Here is a 20837-nt window from a genome sequence, read left to right on the forward strand (position 1 = left end):
AATTTTGTTAAAACTCTGGAGAAATTCCCTGGCTGGTCCCTATGTCACTTTAATGGAGCCCACGTGGGCTCCCACTGAAAGGGGAAATTCCACTCCTCTCTGCCCTCGGTGCTTCCCCAACTATGATGAATCATGGGAATTCCAGCTGGGAAACTAACTTATTTTTTCTTTTGCCAATTTAGATATCAGCAGGATCAGACCCAGCTCTGCCACGTGGTCATTGGAGCCCTGGTGGCAGTGAGAGGGCAGAGAGGGGCAGGGTGAGCAGGGGCCTTGGGAGGGTGGAAGAAAGGGACCTGCTCTTTTGGCAGCAGCTCAGACTTAGGCCAAATTCAACTGCCATGTAGCTACAGCTTCAGTAGCACTTTGCTGCCTCTGTGCATCTTGCAGAGAAGCCTACAGCATCCATATTTTAAGATGGGAAGGAAACATTAAAACACGTGGTATAGTCTCTTCTATTAATAGTTTACTTCACCCTTGAATTAAGCTTGAAAAACATGTACTCATGTTTTTCATATTATTGCTTCATAATACATATGAGTACTTTATGTACTCATTATAATTTACATTTCACATTTACATATAAAATACCTTACTTCAATTATTTTTAAAGTATTTACTGTGTAATAATTTATGTTGAGGTCATAAACTTGTAGCATTGCACATCTGCCTTTGCTTATGTCTGGAAAATAAACTTGTTCAAAATGTATATACTAACCAGTTAGGATAAAGATGTTAATATAATTTTCAAACTTCTGTTACTTTTCAGTAATTTATTACAGCTGGCACAAACCAGACATATCTACATTGCATCCTCTTACAGTTTACCAGAAATCTAAGATGATACCCTAAAGCCAAATGGGAAAGTACTGTCCCTTTTAGCTGTTTTCCATCAATTTTTCAATTCTCTTGTCTGCTGAGCATATAAACTAATATGGTTTTCCAGTGGGGCTTTTTTGTAACAATTTATGATTGCCATATTTGCCTTCCAAAAGCAAAGCATCTATCACATTTTAATGTCCTGTGCAGTACGTAGATTTTGAATGATTCTGTAAAACACAAAACTGTTTTGTTCTGGAATCAACATATCACTGGGTACCTGCAATATCAAATTATGATTTAATATCTAGCACTCTACACAGCTGTGTGGGGCACATTTATCAACTAGTGGTAAAAAAGAGTTTTGCCACGTTTGCTGGAATGTTGTTTTTTCTCCATGGGCATGAAAATTAATTTATTGGGTTATTTGCTCGGCTCTTAATAATTTATTATTTTACTAAAAAACCAAAAAAAGCACCCTATGTCATGAGATCAAATCTAAATTATTCACTTCTGCTGAGTAACTGACTGTTGCAGGCCAAGGATGGTGTCACTTGCCATTGCTATGGTTGACAAATGCTCCTACTCTGGACAGTTATTTTAGCAGTTATTTTAGCAGGCCTTTCGTGTCACTACAAGGCCTTATTTTATTTGGAACATATTATATTTGCCAATGACTTAATAATTTTCCCAGCACAAGAAGAATGCAGCTATAGGTACTACATAAGCATAGCTGATCTTGTGAACACATTACACCCTTACACTGCTGGCTACCTGCAGAGACTAAAGCAGGGCATCTCTTGATAGTTTCAATATTATACTGTATCCTTTTGTCCACATTGCCATATTTCTGTTTAAAACACACATAGATCACAGTCACACTTAAACATACTTACTATAAACAGCATTATAGGCAGGAAATTCTGTGTAAGAATAAATCCTATGTGGTGGTTTAGTTTGGGTTTTTTCCCCCCTTCAGTTTGTGGGTGGGTGCTTTTTTTGGTTTTTTTTTTTTTAAATAAGAATTAGTGTGCTTCTGGTTTGGTTGTTTTGGTTGGTTGGTTTATTAGCCTGGGGATTAGTCCAGATTGGATGACATAGCTGGAAAGAAGAAAAGACGCTTTAAAGGGATTGGTAGAATGAAGTGGTTGTACTGAGAGAAGGGAATAAAGAAGGACAAATATAGATGGGATGGAGGCTATGCTGTGCTGAAGCAAGGTGAGAGGAAGAAGCAAGAGGATTTGACTGGAGAAGTCACACTGAGTGAAAGAATGGATTTTTGCAGTGGTATTTGGGGAAGTTTGCATTTCCTATCTAATTTCATTCCAAAGTCCAGAGATGACAGAGAATTTATGAACTATTTAAGCTGACATAAACTGTGCTTTGTATGGCAAACAGGACCTAACAGTCCTACAGAAAAAACTTTTGTTTGTGCTCATCAGCGCAGCAAATGCAGCTGGTGTCCTCCTTTCCCTGTGCCTGTGAAACTCGGATTGGAAGACTAAAAAACACTGAAGTGGGATTTCATGTGACCTTTTACGTTCAGCCTACACTTTGCTGGGCTAAAACACGGGTGTGCCACAGAAGCTGCTGCCACCACAGAGTGGTACTGTGCAGTGGGAAGCTGTCAGGAGCCACTGGAAGCTGAGACAGGAGGTGGCTGTGGGTGGCAATGGGTGCTGAAGAGCAGAAGCCCTTCCCAGCTGTTATCTCTTTAGGGCAGATTAGACTTTTGCTAGAAAGGGGAGATCTCCAGAGCAGGTGGAAGAGCAGAAGTGAGGCTGAGAGAATTGGGATTGTTCAGTCTGGAAGAGGCAAAGCTCTGGGGTGATCTTATTGCAGCCTTTTAGCAACTGCAGGGGTCTACAGGAAAGCTGGAGAGGAGCTGATTACAAGGGTATGCAGTAACAGAACCAAGGGGAATGGCATCAAACTGAGCAGTTTGGCTATTAGAGAGAAATTCTTTACTGTGAAGGTGGTGAGGAACTGGAACAGGTTGGCTTGAGAACTTGTGGTTGTCCCATCCCTGGAAGTGTTCAAGGCCAGGTTGGATGGGGCTTTGAGCAACCTGATCTAGTGGAAGGTTTCCCTGCCCATGGCAGGGGGGTGGGAACAGGATGGTCCCTTTCAACCCAAACCAGGGAATGAGTCTATCATTTGCAGAGCCTTTCCTCTGGATTCTGTGTAACTGATGAGAGGTTGAGATGTTAAAGTTGGATGTGGGCTTTGATGCCTAATTCTGTAATGGAGAACATTCTATAGGTTACTTTAAAAACTCCAGTTCATTTTTTACTTGAGTTTATTTTTGCTCTTTTGTCCTGTTCAAGTTCACTGAGGTAAAAAACTAAGTTAAAATTTGCCTTGAAGAAACAGATTAAGTTTCTAAGACTGTTTGCTACCACTAATTAGTGAACTACTTAGTAGAACTACTATAATAAAATATTTTCTTACAGCACAAAACTGATATTCAGATATTCCCCAAACATTTTCTCCAAAAGTAAATGCTCCCTATGGTAAAGCATCCTATATGTAGGATGAAATTTGAGATAATAAATAAAATTTCAATCCCAAATGAATTATTTTTTTTTCTACTATACACTTTCAAGAAGACACATTGCCAGAAGACCCTCTGTTAAAGAAAAAGGCCTAGCAATTACAGCCAAGCTACCAGTAGAAAATTAGTGAAGACTATAAACACCTCCGGGTCTGACAGACAACAGACACTGAGGCCTTAAGGAAACCTCTCTTGATTTTCATAGAATTAGCACTTAAACCCTTCTGTTTAACAAGCAGGACTAATACAAAATCCTGCAAAAAACCCCAGACACGCTTGTTCAACCTGAGAAAAGTAAATTGCCAGTTTATTTCCACTTCCTTTTAAATGGGCCTTATGCTTGGAGATAGGGATTTTAAACCTTTGTTTTTGCTGGGGGCAGAGAAGGAGTGCTGCAAATTAATGAAGTCATGTGAAATTAACATGAAACTGTGCTCTTGGAAAAGGCTGTGTGCAATCTGGAACTTCCTGGCTGCATGACCTTAGGCAAGGGAAAGCATGTGGCACACATTGGTTTGTGCCATGGTTTGCCCATCACCACAGAGGTGATGATGCCTTCAAAAGGACTTTGTGCTACACAGCAAAGCCAGCTACAGGCAGAGGGTCATCATTAAGGCTTGTGGTCATAATAAAAAAATGCAGTAAGTATGGAGAGATGCTGTGACACAGTCACATATAGTAGCTAGAAATTATTTAAATACTAGGAATCATAGGCTTATAGTCTAGGGAACTTAAACCACAAAGGAGTTTGCAAGGTTAGTGCAGACTTTTATTTTGAGCTTATAACTTCCCATTACCCATGCTGCCTACTGTCCCTGATCATGAGTGCATCTATTTCTGGATGTTTGCAGCATAATTTTTTTTCCCTGAAGTTCAGACTGAAATCCAGGCACACTAGAGCTTGCTATGGCAGTATGGGTATTGCTCATGTATTCACTCCACTCTTTGGGAAACCATTCAAAGTACCAAATTACTTCTATGAACCACAGATTAGTTTATCTCACAATAAATAACCAAGCCTTTGACTTAATTTTTCCTGACTATAAGGAAGCAGTTAGAACACACAATGCACTCCGAGGGAATATTTGTATAATACTGTGCATGCCTTATGAGAAACTATATAGAAATTAATACCAGAATTCCACGAAGTTCCAGCATCCCTGTCCAACTATTACTGAAGTTAGTTGAGTGGCTTAACTGCAAATAATGTGCATACCACAACATGTTAGGCAGACAGACATATAAGAACATTTAAAGTTCTTATTGTTGCAATAAACTTAACAAATGGAACATGTTACGAATTCAGATCTGATGTAAGATTTCCTAATGCAACAAAAAGCTATGTCTGGTAGGCTCAACTATACCCATGGAGAACAGTTGAGCTTAGCAAAACCACATAATGCCTAGCTTTTCAGGTCTACACTTAAAAAGATAAAAAGAGCCTCTCTCAGACTCAACAGTAGTGCTTTTTTAACTTCTGCTGCTACAAAGCAGAAATTTTAAGAAAGTTGTCTTTAAAAGTGCAAACTATAACCACATAAATTGAAACTACGTTTGCCAGGAATGTTTCTTGGCATTGCATCTTAGCATATGAAGAAAAGTACATTTTTGACATAACCATTCAGATCATGTAACATGCAGCACAAACTCTGAACCACCTGCATGTGTTCCATGCAGAAAGGTGCGGAATTAGAAGTCAACTGCACTGTTAACAGGTCACAGAGCACGAGGGGGTATCCAGGTGTTTCAAAGATAAAGGAAAAGCCTTCCACCCCACCACATTACACTGATTTCTTCCTCTATTTGCATAGCTCTCTTAAATTTATCCTGTGAATATCTACTCATGGAAAGCTCTGCTTTCAGGTTTTAAAATTCTGACACCAATAAGATTTGAAGCTACATATCCAGGTTTCTAAGGAGTATTTCAACATGCTCAAGTCGAAGCATGCTGTCCACTGTGTGTGGTGAGAACGCTCACACACTTGAGAAACGGGTGCTCCTTCTTTCCCTGCACAAATCGGCTGAATTGGCCACGAGGAGGAGAGAAAAAGTAATTTGTAATACTTCAGGTTAACACAGGAAAGCAGAGTTACTTCTTTCTCTTCCCTATTTTACAACAATATTAAAACCTCAGACGAGATGGAGAGTGTAGTCTCAGTGAAGGTGCAGCAGAGGGGTGGCTGCCTTTTGGGTTTAGGGCTTTTCAATCAGTTCACCAAAAAGTTGTGGGCCATTAGAACCCTCACAGACCCACTTTAGACACTTGAAGGTAATCCTGCTTTGTTTGCAGAAGTGCAGAAGGAGAATCCCAGCTACAATTTAATGACAGCAGAGGGTGCGTACTTTATTTTTTATGTACCAGTAATGGATGGAATCAAGATTTCCATCTTGTTTCTCAACTTGTTATTTAAAGATAGCTAGTTTAGACCAACAGTGAGCTCTGACACAATTTAAACCAGTTCAGACGACTTAAGGTGGTAAATTGCAGGCAGTAAGGAAATTCCCTGCGTTCTTCCCCCTGTCCATTGAGCCTTCCACAGGTTAGGATGCAGGCTGCTTGGCTTTCATTAGCTGTGCCTGGCTGAGGAGCGTAAGTGTCACTGCAGCTCTGCAAGGACACACCTCCCCCAACAATACTGCCACAGTATGGAGAGAGTAGGTATCAATAAACTGCATTCCATCAAAATTAGCTTTACAAATGATTATTCCAGTTTGCATGAAGGTTTCTGGGGAGAGGGAGAGAGTCTTGGGAAGGGTTTATAAGTTAGTATTGAGTGCTTAAGTATGACTTATTTTAGGAAAAAATATTTTTCAGTATTTCATTCTTATTTTTTCAGAGGAGGAAAAGAATTCCATGTTACCTTAATCTGAAACAGAACTTCTTTTAAGTATTCAGAAAAACAAAAATTCATGATGAAAGAGCCTCGAGGTGCCAACTGTAGGAGCACATGAAACGAGACACACTAAAAATACTTCAGTAATGGCCAGCTTCTGCTTTTTTCCTCTCAAACCCTGTATTTAACATTGTTCTCCTTCACTCAGGAACATTTCCCGTTTTCCAGTTCCCTCTATTCCACCAGTTCTTTCGAAGATTAGGAAACATTACAAAACTTAACAGCAAAAGCCATCTTCCTAAGACATTAAAGCATTAAGCAATTAATTAAGTTTTTCTAATTTGCATAAGACTCATGCATCACAATGAGTCACACACTGTTTCCTTACAGCTTTGAAAATAGACACTTTGAAAATATTCCTTTTCGCGCTGCAGGTGAAACCGACACATATTTTGCTTCGAAATCTGCGTTATCCACTCCAAACCCGTGTTTACCTCCCGCACTTCCTTGCGGCGCCCTGGCCAGCGGGTCAAAACGGGTAAAACTCCCCTTTACTCTAAAACCTCTGCCAACTTCCTCGTGCCTCGGCAACTCCCAGTCCCCCCGAGCTGCCCTGCGGGAAGCGCCTCGTCCCACCGCTGCCTTCCCACCGCTGCCTTCAGTCCCGCGGCAGCGCCGTTCCCGGAGGAGCCGGGAGCGGACCAGCCCCTACCTGAACTTCTCCCCGGCCGGCACCGTCAGCCTGTTGAGCTTGTCCATGCCCGTGAGCGCTGCCTCGCCAGGACGCGCTGCCCTCGGCCCGGCACCTGCCGGCGCCGCCGCTTCCCCGGGCCGGGCTCTCCCTCCGCCGGGTCCCGCCGCGCCGCCGAAGCCTCTCCCAGTCCCGTCCCGCCCGCAGGCACCGGCAGAGGAGGGACCCAGGGCTCGGCCGGCCCCGCCCCGCCCGGGGCGCGCACAGGTGGCTGCGGAGCCGGGAGCCGAGGAGGAGCCTTGGGGAACGAGGCCCCGCTGATCGGCCCCTGTCGCCGGAGCTGCCAGGCTGCGCTGGCTCGGGGGGCCGAGGAGCGGCCCGGCCGCGCTGGTTCAGGGGGGCCTGAGGAGCGGCCCGGCCGCGCTGGTTCAGGGGGGCTGAGGAGCGGCCCGGATGGGGCGAGCCCAGCGGGCCGTGCCGGGGCCGGTGAGCCGCTCGCTGTCACCTGCCCAGCCCAGGGAATTTTACCGGCTGCGGGGAGAGATGCAGGGCCTCGTTCCCCTCCTTCTCCCCGCTCCTGGTGAATTTGTGCCAGGTGGGAACATGCTGCGTGGGAACTTTCCGCTTTCCCGAGGTTGCCCAGTAAAAGCGAGAGAAAACCACCATCTTTTCCCCATTCTCTTGAATGTAACTGTAAACAAAAAAAATGTTTCTTACCCTATTTTTAAACTAAGGTAGGAGAAGACCCTGATCTTTCCAGAGGCACAGCAAGGCTGTTACCACCCAAGGTGCAGGCAGCTGACTGTGTTTTATGGCTCTGGTATCTCTGAGCTTGGGACTTTCTACTCAGTCTTAAGCTCAACCATATTTTCCTCTATAAAGCCGAACTTTGGAGGCAGCCAGTTGCTTCTAAGGGGCAGCGTAGGCAGTTGTTCACATCCAGCCTTTATTATTATTATTTTTTTATTTTTATTATTATTATTGTTAAGGGCTGATTCATTTGAATTCTGCACCTTTGGAGGATGGCTCTTGTTGCTCCCCTTCTGTATCTTTGGCCTCTCTGCAGCTTAGTTTATAACCTAAGGCTGTTCTAGAGAAGAAACCTGGTAGTTTTTTGTTTTTTTAAGTCTACATCTACATCATGTTAATATGTTTTGATACGTACAATATGCTGTGGGGACACACAAAGGTATTTCTTGGTGGGATTCTTATTGCTGCTTGGCTAGGTTTTCCCATGGAATCCTTCTCCCCAGATAGTACTGACTAAAGTTTTTTTTCTTGTGAAACTGAAGGAGCAAAATAGTGTTTCCTGGTTAGTGCAGGTGACTCTGGGGAAATAGCCTGCCATGAGATTTTTGTCTTTGATAGCAGTATCGTTGTGATCTTGGCAGCCTGGTGGTTTTGGTCTCTGAGCTTTCAGCATAGGAATTACTTGATGTTTGAATACAGTGTTTTCTGGGCTGGGCCGATAGTGTACAAATTGCTTTTTTTTGGGGTATCTTATAAAGTTCGAAGGCTTTAAGGAATAATACAATTTTGAACGTCACGTAACACACAAAACTGGAATTCCACGTTGTGTTGTATTTGGTTGTGGACCAGTCAACTTTGCAATTTTACTCCCTAAAAGTTATTTTGAAAATTAATTTTGAATTAGTTAAAGTTCACACTTACAGTGTGAAGAAGTAGATAGGAATATATTGCTGTGTCACTTTCCCTTTTGCTTATATAATATTCCCACTTATCTGAACACATATCAGAATAAGAGATTTGCTCAGTAGGCTCCTGCAGTGGTTTCCCTTACACAGCAACTCCTCCTGCCTGGCTGTCACAGAAGTCCTGGGCTGTTTTCCTTTGGGATCTCTGAGATCTGTCATCTGCAATATTGTGCTGGTTTAACCTTGTTTCTTCCTGACTCAACCAAAGACACAGGTTTAAAACTCTGCAGTGCTAGTGCCGAGGTTTTCTTGCCTGTCCTTGTGGTGCTGTCACCGCCCTGGTCCCAGGAAGGGGTGGCTGCTGATGTGTCATGCTCAGGGCAGTCCCTCAGTCCCGTGCACTCAGGGCTTGGTGACACTTTGACTCACACAGGATTTCTCATCCCGGTCATCTGCTGGCCCCTGTGTTTGTGTAGCTGTGCTACATGGACTGGGCAAGGAGTCCACTACAAACAATTGAGCAAAAAGTCACAAAAATTGGGGTTTTTAGCTGCATCAGTTCTTTGGCTTGATTTGGTGCACAGATGTTTGTGAGTGTGCAGTGCAGGATGAGCAGAATAGGGCGTGTGACTTCTTAGACTGGTACTGCTGCCAATAAGTTACTCCTAAAAAAGTCTTCATTACACAAGACTTGTTCATGAGATTCTGTGGCACCTACTTAGCTCTTTCTGGTCAGCCTCCAAGTCAGCCTGGGGCTATCTGCCTGGTTTGGGTACAACAATGTAGAAAAACCTTAAATAAAGAAGGGCATGGCCAAGTGCCTCCAAACAGCCCCAGGCCCCTCCTTTTTGCCCAGCAGGTGTTTGCAGAGTCTGAACAGTCCTGGCCCATGTTGGGACTGATCCTGTCTGTGGTCAGGAGGATTTGTACAGCCCATATGGACAGGGACACGCTGCAGTGTCCAGCTGGCAGGGACAGCACCAGGGACCTGCAGAACTGCACCAGGGACAGGGCAAAGAACAAGAGCTTCTCCATCACTACAGCCTTACTTATCACCCCAAAACGGTGTCTCTGAGGCCCAGCTGGAGGTGGGGGCAGGGCCTGACTGACCTCCTGTGCAGGAAACACCCTGCCTTCCTCTTCAGGAGCCCTAGGAGAGCCTGGAGGCAGTGGTAGGGTTGAGCCACACAGCAACACAATGTCATGCTATTTCTGTAGTTGTAACCCCAGCAACTCTCCCTCTTTGACATAATATGCCCATTTGGATAAGGCCAAAGAGGAACTGGGATTTTTTTTTACCACGTGGGTGGCATCTTGACCATAGTGATGGTTAACAAGAAACTCTCCTCCCCAGCCACAGGGACTGTTTTGGGTAGATGGGGATTTGTTTTGAGGGATGCCTGTGTCACCTCCCTGCTCCCTGGCACATCTGGGGCCAGTGGGGATTGTGCTGCTGCCTGCTGAGACATGGCCTGGAAGCCTGGGCCAGCCTGGCCAGCTGAGGGACAGGGCTGTGGGGCATAATGGTGTTCCAGAAGAACAAGTATCTTGAAGTATCTTGAAGTCTTGGATGAGGTGTTTTGTGGAGGTGTTCCCAGCCTAAATTGTATTTTCTTATCTAATGTTTTAAGAACCTGCATCCACACAGACTGTCACTTTTGTGATTATGTGGATAGGCACTAACTTTCTTTTCCTTTATATGGCTGCAAAGGATAGGGGATGAATTCCTGGCCCTATTACTTAATGCAGGTGTGCAGGATTTGCCAGTTAAGTCCCTTGACAGAATGGCTTACAGAATATACACGCATTTCTGTTTTAAATTTTTGATGCTCAAAATGCCATTGTAATTTTGAAAAAGGCCTTCTAAATGCTTGAATAGATTTTATAAATGCCGCTGTCTGTTGCAACATAATTTTCTCTTCCCTGCAAGTGCTGTGGCTGGTTTGGTCTCTCTCATCCTCTCCCAATATGACTGCGTAATTCCCCATTTATGCCCATAAATAGATTGATTTTTAAAAGCAACTTCTTTAGCATTTGATAAAGAATGTTGATAAAGATGTTCAGAAACAGAATGTGTTTTTTATCCCCTCTGCTATTTTCTGCTGTTAATTTCCAACCAGCTTTTTCCTTCCACATGCTGCCTCATTCTGGTGGCATGTTCTGGTTTCTGTTTCAGAGCTGTGAGGCCATTGAGGCATGGTCAAAACCAGACTTGCTGAAACAAACTCTGTGACAAAGACTTTGAGCATCCTACCTTCATTTGGTCAAAACTTGCTGTGAATTGCCAGGTATGTCCTGTTTCAGGGCTCCAGTTTTCTATATCCTATTGTCAGAATAATTTTTGGTTTTACTTTGAATTTCTGAGTAGATAAAAGGCTCCTGTAGCATAGAAACAAAGGATCAGATGACTTGTCTAAAGCATTTTAGTTCTTGTTAAGTGATGTCCCTAGATCAGAAAAAGCATCTTCATAGAGAGTCAATTGTAGAGAAATAAACAGAGTCCAGGGTTTGGCTACTATCACTGACAAGACGAGTGTATTTTCTTGCCTGAAGGTTTTTCTCTGGGTCCTTTGATGACTGCCTTTTCTTATTTCCACTGAAATTAATGCTCCCTAGTTTAATACATGGTTTGTATGCTGATTTGGGTTTGTCAGGGGTTCCTGCTGAAGCTATTAAATTTAAATATAACATAGCAGCTATGCATATCCTCCTTTAAGATTATTAAGTTTTGATGCTAACAGCTTTTTATGGAGACCATTTTTGCCATTGTCTTAATGCAAGTTACAGAGTATGACTGCATGACATATTAGTCTAGGGAACTAATTGGTCTAGGGAACCTGGGGGCCTGTTTGAGCTCTTGCTCTGGGTTGATGCCTGAAGCCACATCCTGACTGCTGCTGGGGTGAGGCTCAGTGGTGCAGCAGCATCTACCCTTAGCAACTTTTGCACAGCAAGGAACCCAAGGAATGGGTCCCAGGCAGGAGCTCTGGCACACAGGAGAGATGGACAATCAAGCTGCAGGAAAGGGCAAAAAGTCCAAACCAGGGTACGGGTGCAGCCATGGCTCTCATTTGCCATTTCTGAATCTCTAGGGTTTCACACAGTTGAGATAAAAGCTTTAATTGTAAACTCACATTTAGCAATGAGAAGCTGAATAAAAAGAACTGCAAGTAGATTAAAGTGATTTACAGTGAATCTCTTTAATGCTTATTTTTGATGCTTTGAGGAGACAGTGCTGCATCAAAGGATCTCAATCTATGCATGACTATTCAAGAAGAAGCTACTTTTTACAGATTACATTAATGCTCATAGATACAGTCTAGTGCCTTCAATATCTATGAAACTGCCAAGAAACCTGATTTGAAGTAAGTAATCAGTTGGATTACCAGGTTTCATTTTTATTCATGACATGACCATATATGACTTTTTCTCTCAGTCATGTTAGGAAACCCATTTCTTAACTCCTTCTCTATTAGCAAAGCTTTCTCTCCAACATTATTAGAGGTGATTGGGCCAATTTTTTTTCTTAGAAGTGCTCAGGAGTGAAGGATCCAATTGTTCTTTATAGGAAAGAATTAATGGAGAATATTTAATGTACAACCTTCTCTTGCCAAGTGTGTTCTTTGATTTTGACTTTCCTACTTTTGGGGAGTGTGGAAAATCACAGGATATTGCACAAATTGCTCTTTAAAAGACAGCTTTGTGAGCTTTTGCTTGGCTTTTTCTTTAGGAAATCCTGGCAATAGAGCTCCACTAGAAGCTCTCCTGAGCAGTATGTAAAAGTGATTGATAATTCACTTCAAAATATCTGTCTGATTTTACTCTCTTGAGGTCATAGTGTTTCACCTAGCTCAGAGGTACTTCTCCCTGCCCATATCTACAGGCTGTCTTTAATCTTAGATTGATAATTGCTTCAAAGACAGTATGTATTCAAACATGAAGGACTCTATTTAAAAGAGGCATCTACTGCTTGAGCTCTGAGCTACTAGATTAGCACTAAAGAGAGAGCTCCAGCCACAGAAGCACTCTAATGTGAATGTAAATATAACTGGTCAGTAACAGGAATTTGGCTTGATCAGTCTGTGTTCACATGAAAGTTAGGAAATGATTGCCACAGTTCTCTTTTTCATGGCTGTGGAGTGAAAATAGCCCAAACCGGTGCCATCTACATCTGCATCGGAAGACAGCCCAAGTACAAACCATGTGAATCTGAACTGGAATCTGTAGTCGTGTTGCAAGCTCATTTTTTTCCTAACAGAATGTGCTGTTTGATAGTATTTTGTATGTATTTGATTTCTTCTGCTTTCAGGGTATCTGTAGGAAGATGTGCCAGCGCTGGGCTGTGGCAGTGAAGAGTGCCGGGGAAACAGAAAATTAGCAGTAGACGGTCACATGCTGCCTGTGAGGGTTTTGTGCTTGATCATATGGCTCTGAATGCAAATTTGTGGTACTTCATACCAGGCCAGAAATGCACTCCAACTCTATTGTTTTAAACTATGTCAATTTAGACATAGTTTTTGCCCCCTCAATTTCTATTTTGGTCAACACACTGCCTACGTAACTTACTATTCAGTGTCCCATAGCTGGTATTTGGAAAGCATGAGTTTATGGAACATGATTTCTCATAATATTCTCTATATTTGCTACCTACTGATTGCTACAAACAGGTGAAACAGTTCTGCTTTTTATTTAAAATAATACATCTCTGTTTTTTTCCAATCTACTATCTAGTTCAATGGATTTTTTTTTCCTTTCCCAGGATGCTTATATGCTATTTTAAACTAGGAAACACTTCTTGTACAGGGAAAGTTACATGTGGCCTGTAGTTGTGTCTTAGCAGATGAGAAGAGGGTACATTTCTGTCCCAAGTGTTTTTACATAATACTGATTTTCAGGAGTTTTGGTCTTCTCACCGTGGGCCAAATGGCTCAATGCCACAATGTTGATTTTGGAAGACTCCTATCAGCTGCCCTAGAAATCTTAAAAACTTAATCCTTTATCATTTTGGATACCAAATGGCATACTCAAAGAAGGTCTCACAGTACTAGTAATAGGAGATGCAGTTGAAAATGCAACTCTAAATTTTATTGAATGGGATTTGGGTTTGTCATTAGGCTCACTGGAGGAAACAGGTCATACAAGTAGGCATGTACTGCAGGCAAAGATGTGAAAACAGTAAATTTAGTAGGATTTTCTCATGAAGAGTCTTCTGAGCAAACACATTTTAGCAGCTGCTGAGAATATGTGTTTTCTTTCTCTGGGGACTGTGCAAAAAGCTGCACTTCTGCTTTTCAGTTTTACTGTCATCTGTTTCATGCGCATACAGAAACACAAAAATTGCTCCTACAGACACACTAATTACTTAATGTCAAACTCAAAGTGTTTGAGATCAGATTGTCTCTGAGGCAGTGACCTGTGCTGGAGCCAGCTGACAACCACAGTGACTCTTGGGAGCAGTTCTGCATGTGCTACAAACCTGATCCCCTTCCAGCAGTCAATTGTGACTGCCATGGAGATGCCCCTAAGTGCCAGCTTGTCCCACTGTGAGCCTAACCACGGGAGGGAGGGTGTAGGGACACAGGGCTCTTTGCAGCTGGCAAGCCATGCTTGTTTCTGACTCCTCTGCAGAGCTTCTATACCCTGCTGCCCCTCCTCACCCCCTGTTGCAGTAGGGTTAGATCAGACAAGTCTGCTTTCCCATCCACTTTCCTGTGTGGGGTGTGGATTTACCCTGAGGGGTACCCAGGAGGCATCTTGGGGTACTGGGCCCTGGCATTGAGAATGAGGCTGAGCACAGGGAAGGAGCAGGGAGCAGCAGTGGTTTGTGTCCTTCCTTTCAGCAGGTGCCCATGAGCATCAGTCAGCACTCAGGCATGGATGGTGAATGGTCTAAATATGTTTGTGTCCCTGCTGATGAAATTGCTCACACAGACAAAAGGCTGCACAAATTTTTAAAATTTCAAAGTGAAAAGGATGTCTTGAAATAAGGTAATATTTGTATAGTGCTGTTATACATACCACGATGCCTTCAGTATGTGAAAAATGCTTAAAAACTAACAATTTTAAAACCACTCCTTTCCTGCACTGGCCTGTAATACATACAACCAAAGGGAAAGGGTTGGTGGGTGTATTCTCTGGCAGAGTTTGGTAATCTGAGCTTCACTGACCATAATTATGCTGAGTATTTTCCTATTCCTGCTTAAGTACAGGAAAAATTACTTTATCTATAGTCTTTTCTACTCTCATGTGTTTCCATCTGCTTAAGACTGCTCTCTCCTGTTTCCTGGATAATTGGAATTGCCTGCCACTGTGTTCTGGAAGCAGAGATGTCATTGAACTAAAAAAGTTTCAAAGTTTTTTTTCACACAAAAATGTAGTGGACTTGAAATACCATCTTCCAAAAAAAAAAAAAGCCAAAAACCCCTAAAATAAACCCCAGTAAAATGATCAGGGAGATGGGAGACTTTCTAAAGAAAGAAATTATTGCCTTAATAAGTATCAAACTACTATTTGAAATAATAGCAAGAGAACATCTTATGACCAAAGATAAACAGATAAACACCTTAATGGAATACTCTCTTCTGTGTTCAGACTTGTAACTACAGCCATGAAATTTTTCTGTTGTCTACAGCTGCAAATTTTGTGGCTTGTTGCTAAGGATATGTTTACACCGTTGGTAACTTTAATTGCATTAAGACCACAAAAATGTAGCTGATGGAGTCCAACACTATATCAGAGAGGGTTATTCTTTTTATAGATCTTAATGTGAAGCATTTATTGCTGTAGTGCATAATTTAAAAGAGTTACTTTATAAGTTTGTGGTCATATGATTCTGCATCTTTCCCCTCCTAGAGGATATTGGGACAAAAAGTCTATGTTTACTATCAAACACTGGATTTCAGAATAACTTCCCTTCAGTTTTAAAATACAAAGGGAAAATACAATATTCAGAAAGGAAAGAATAAAGAAAATATGACAGGAGTCTACACGTAAAGAAACACATATATTTAAATTTGAATATCCATTTTTATATAGTGTTATAATAGAGAACAAGAAGATCTCTGCATTAAGGAAATTACAAACTAAAGTATTTTGTGATTGAAAAAAGTTTCTGACTTAGTTTAGAAATAATATGCATTGGTGATAGCTGTACAAGATTTTTGATTTCTGGTTATTGGTGAATTTTACCAACATCTGCAGCATGGATTTAGACATTTAACACCTTTCTCTGTATTGTAACTATCTGGGGTTATGTCACACATTTGAAACAGTCCTGTTCATTTTGTCATAATGGTGTTGAGTCAGGATTGTGTTTATAAACAGACTGATGAGTGCAGACTGGATTACACTGTTTGTAATTTGAAACTGCTCACAAGGTGTACGGTATTTGTATAGCTTTTGCTAGCAAATGTTTGTATTAGTTAGCAAATAAGAAGACAATACTGATACAGTAGAGTCTTCCAGGGAGAAGTTATTGGTTTTTAAGGTTTCTTTTCCTTAGGCATTGTGATTTCTTTCAAGCTTAACCTTTCCTTGAGGTCGGTTAACTTTCATCATTCTGTTCACAGGAAAATTGCTCCTTGTATGAAAAAAACTACTCAGAGTATCACGAGGCTTCTAAAGAAATTATAGATTTCTGTTATTATGCTGATTCCTGGTGGAACTGATACTACCTGAGTCGAAGTGCACTGTGTAATTTTGTTTGTTTTAGGTGGTGTGTGGGGTGTCACTGCAGCCCAGCAGTGACAGTTCACACGCGGGTGTGGAGGCACGACCTGAACCCATCCGCTCCTTCTTTCCTTCCTTAAGCATCGGGTGTCACAAATGTCACCTGACACCCACCTTTGAGCTGGCCCAGAACTGCTTTGCTTTAAGGAAGCTGATGCACAAGGATGTCAGAGTAGAAAGAAATGCTGATAAAGGAAGGACATTTTGAGCTTGGTGTAGAATGAGTTCTAAGCCTAAACCTGGGTGTCTGCTGGAGCTATGCCCTGGGGCTCTGCTTCAAAATGTTCTTGGGGCACTTCAAATCTGTCCAGAAAGTGGTGCTTCCCCAGAAACAGGTGCTCCATCCTGTGGACTCTGCAAGGTACATGACACTATAGATGTATACAGATGTGTTGGTTTTGTCTGAGGCTGGTTTGGGAGCATTTAATTCTTTAATCCTGATGAATTTATTGCCATTATTCACTGTGATTAACAGAGGATCTGAAGCTATAGTCATCTTGATGATGCTAGAAAAGTGTTGCTGGAAAGATATTATCTGTATGGTCTGTGATCAGAAATCAGCTACATTTGTTATTTTGCAGTATTTACTTAGCTGCCTTTTTTTGTTTTTAAGAGAAAACCCAATAAAATACCAATGCATGGAGGTATATGATACATAAATAGTACTGCTTTTTGTTAAAAGGTGAAGTTATTGAAATTTGTTGATTTATCTGTAATTTGGAATTCATCCCTGGAAAGGGACAATCTAGCAGAGAATACCTCTAAGACTATACATGTGAATCATACCTCTATTTCTTTAAAAATAAAAAATAATACTAAGAAATAATTGACTTTGGAATGCTTTTTCTGAGTGTATTTATATCTATTTGTGGGCCATATGTGAACAATAATTGTACCAGTAATATAAAAGGAATATAGCTGGTAATTCATATTGACATTCCAAGCAATACAAATAATTCTTTGACTTTTGTGTTCTTGAGCTGTAGTATCTGTTAATGAAAGCAGCAGTATGGATATGTCTAATATTCTTGTGTATTTCTTCAGATTATTCCCTGAGCCAGAGGAATGAAATGAGGAACTAATATACTGGTAAAGGTAATTAATGATATCAGCCAGGTCAGTGATTTAGGAAAGGATTGATTCCACTTATGAAATGCATGGTAAGGTATGTTAACTGAAATGGTAACATATTTTTAGCTTATAGTCTGTATTCTGAGAGCTTGGTAAAATAATAAAAAGCCATGAAACTGTGCAGTGAGGAACTAAATAGGAGAAATGACAGAGCTGTGGTAGCAGATGTCTGTCAAACTCAGTGCCAGAATTGTGAAGAAGAAACTGAGACCCAATGCTCTGTCAAGGATATCATTGGAGAGTACCTAAAATGTGCAATGGCAGTAGGTAGAGGAGAATGGAAAACAGTAAAAGGTATTTATTTGCATGCTGAACACAATTTCTGCATTTTTTGGGGGGCAAATATTTGAAATATGTATTTTTGGCAAACTTGTTAATTCTATGGGTTTCATGTCTTGAATTCTCTTGCACAAGGGGCTGCTGTGGCATTCCTACCAAGTGCACTTCATCTTTTCCAGCCCAGCTGCACTGAGCAGCCTCCTCTGAAGCTGTTTCAAGTGTCTGGTTGCTGCAGCCCCAACTGTCTGGCTTGCAGCTGCATCTGACCCTCCTGCTATGGTCCCTTAACTTCTCCTTGCAGCTCGTCTTGTAACTTCTCTGCTTTGCTTGTCTTGATGACCCCATTTTTAAGTACTGCAGTTTTCATTGGTTAGGATTATCTCAACCTGTTATTTTCTCATTTCTGAACTGAAAAAAGTTTAAATTACTTGGTTTAATACTTTCCTCCACTATCTTAGCAATAGTGTGTAGACCCCCTAACATCACAGCATAAACTTATGAACTAATGAATTAAGCTCTCCACATGCTTATACAAAAGCAAAAAGAGGTTATGTTTTCACTCATTTTCACAGAGGCTAGTCTAAAGCACGAAGAATGACATATCCCTCCTGCAGAGAGCATAAATATATGTTGATAACACGCTGTAAATTAAATATTTTCTTTCTTCCAAAAACTGAGAGGAGTCCAGTTTGGGCACTTAGAGCAAAATGAGCCCAGACATCTGTTCTGTTTTCTGCCCAGTGTGTACTTGAGCTGGGGCACATGTGGAATTCTGCTAAAATGAGATTATAAATTAATGGCCCTTCACACTTCATTGCTTGAATGAGCCAGAAGTTATTTTCTTCTGGTTTTGAGTCCCAGGTGCAGCATTTTCTGACTAACAAATATGATTCTCTAAAAGGGAAGAAAGACCAATGATTTGAAACTACAACAGCCTCTTCTCTGTGGTCTGAGTACAGATATGCAGTAGAGAAAAGGAAAGCACATCAACTGACAGGGTGGAGCAAAAAGGTCCTGTCCAGAAATATGATGTTGGTGAAGAAGTGGTTTGTGATTTGGGCAACAGCTTCCATTTCTGGTCTTTGCTTCTGGCTTCATGTAGAAACCTAAGCAGGTCATTTGCATAATTGCCCCAAACAGATGACCCATTTATTTGAATTTTGGTACCCAAATTGAGCTGATATGTGACTGATATTGCATTGCTATTTAGGCTGGTCTAGCGTATTAACAAAGGGAAAGATACCTACTTTCACAAAAACTTAGTGAGATGAAGCTGAATGTTACAGTCCCTCCACCTGGACCAGCACAGGCTTTGTTCTCAGAGGCTGATCTGCTCTTGCTCTTCAAAGAGGGCTGACAGATCTGTTATTAAAGTGTACCTCTGATCGATCTTGCTGAAGGTCTAAAAATGAGCATAGTTTCAATATTAAAGAAACACAACTTTTACCCTCATCCCCTCCAGTGACATTCCATAGATGGCTGAGCATGGTAGGGTAGCATGAAAAGTGATTGGGCAAGGTTCACTAATTCTATAATTTTTTAATTTATAAATTGTCCTGAACATTAATTTTAATGTGTAATGGTATTTGAAGGATATAGCATAATAAGAAAACATTATGATATATCCCAAGGATAGGGAAAAATCTTTCCTGCTTACTAAGTATTGGAATAGAAGTCATCTACTTCCTTTGTTTTTCAGTTGAAAGCTTTCTATGGGCTGGGGAAAGTCCAAATGCAGATTGTCTGAACAAGATAAGATGTCTGTACTGCTGGATCTTACTTAAAGAGACAGCAAAAGCTCTGTGTTATTTTTTAAGGAAACACCCTAGTTGTCATAGAAATCTCATTATTCATATTTTTGTTAGGAATTGTCTTTGGTTAAGTGTATGTAAGTGTTGATGTCTGTGTAAAAGCTGAAAAGTTAATTTTCCACATTAAGTTGTTTACCTTCCTAATAAAGAAATAAAAAATGTGAGTGGAGAGGGGAGAACAGAAAAATATGTTAATGTGTAACATTTCTAGTTCTTGTAGTTTGAACTATGCAAGTTCAGACATCTCAAGTGGAACACCTCAGCATTACTGGAAAGGTACTTTCCTGGTATGTAACAGCTCTTACAACTGAGAATTTATTCATATGATTCAGGAAAAGACATTGCCTATTCTTGGAAGGCAAGAATGAAAAATTTCAGTTTGGAGTTCTTAAAAATTATGATCAAATCAAATAAAAAAGATATGAGAAACTCATCTAGAAATCAATTATAGAATACTTACATGATTGAAGAACAGCTAATTTTCTGCATATGCTATAAATTCCTGGTGGAATAAAGTATTAACATTTTTCACAGAAGTGAAAATTGATAGATGTTTATTTCAAGCGAAGAAGATCAAATGCTGCCCACACCATAATTACACAGAACTTGTAATTATGTGTTCTGCGACTCAGCTCACTTATTACCCAGGATCTTCCATAACTGCATGTTGCTATATACAAATGGTAAACTCAAGACTTGACACCTCAGACCTGATTTGCAGGTGAGGATTTCTCATTTACCTGGCAATCTGTCACAGCCAGAACACGCTGCTGAATTAGCATGTGATAGAAAGTGCTGATTTTGTGATGAAAATTTCAATCCTGATTTTGTAAAGTAGCCCCCAGAGTTCCTGAGCTGAGAGCAAAATTTATTCTGAGTTTGATCTGGGATGAATTTCTAATCACATTAGCTATAAAGGCAGCCTTTTAATTTCACGGTCCCTGGGAAAATGAAATTTGGGTAGGCTGAAAGCATTATGGAAAAACTTCTGCATAAACATCTGATACTGTAAGTCTTGGAATATCTACACTGAGGTGATAGAGCTGTTATTACATTTCTTTCTGAGATATGCTTCCAAATTTTGGATGTTTGTAATTGAGTTATAGCCTATATGCCGGCTTTTGCTGGATACAGTTATAAGTACCAATCTTATTTGCACAGGAAGACAGTGTGTTTGGAAGGGCCTTAAGTTCCAGGATTCTTGTGTATCTGTGGTATGAGGTATCTGCACTCTCTTAAAAAGTGCTCCTGAATGTAGCTTGATGTTTTTCTATAGAGTGTTCTCCCTGGCATAAATGTTAGCACTGACTAAAGGAGCCCAGGACTGGAATCAGT

At 41.1% G+C, this 20837-nt stretch overlaps 1 protein-coding gene across 2 annotated transcripts in view; it reads right to left on the bottom strand.

The window, feature by feature from the left end:
• Positions 1-20837, bottom strand: part of BLNK (B cell linker) — an 89368-nt gene that overhangs the window by 39062 nt on the left and 29469 nt on the right. Inside the window, exon 1 of one of the 2 annotated variants that reach the window (XM_030951176.1) lies at positions 6920-7048. The exons of the other annotated variant lie outside the window; for it this stretch is intronic. Coding sequence (XP_030807036.1) covers positions 6920-6966 — 47 coding nt within the window. The 5' untranslated portion in view covers positions 6967-7048. Of the gene's footprint in view, positions 1-6919; positions 7049-20837 lie in introns of those variants that run through there. 2 annotated transcript variants of the gene reach the window in all.

This window comes from Camarhynchus parvulus, chromosome 6 (genome assembly GCF_901933205.1).
Source record: "Camarhynchus parvulus chromosome 6, STF_HiC, whole genome shotgun sequence".
Taxonomy (NCBI): domain Eukaryota; kingdom Metazoa; phylum Chordata; class Aves; order Passeriformes; family Thraupidae; genus Camarhynchus; species Camarhynchus parvulus.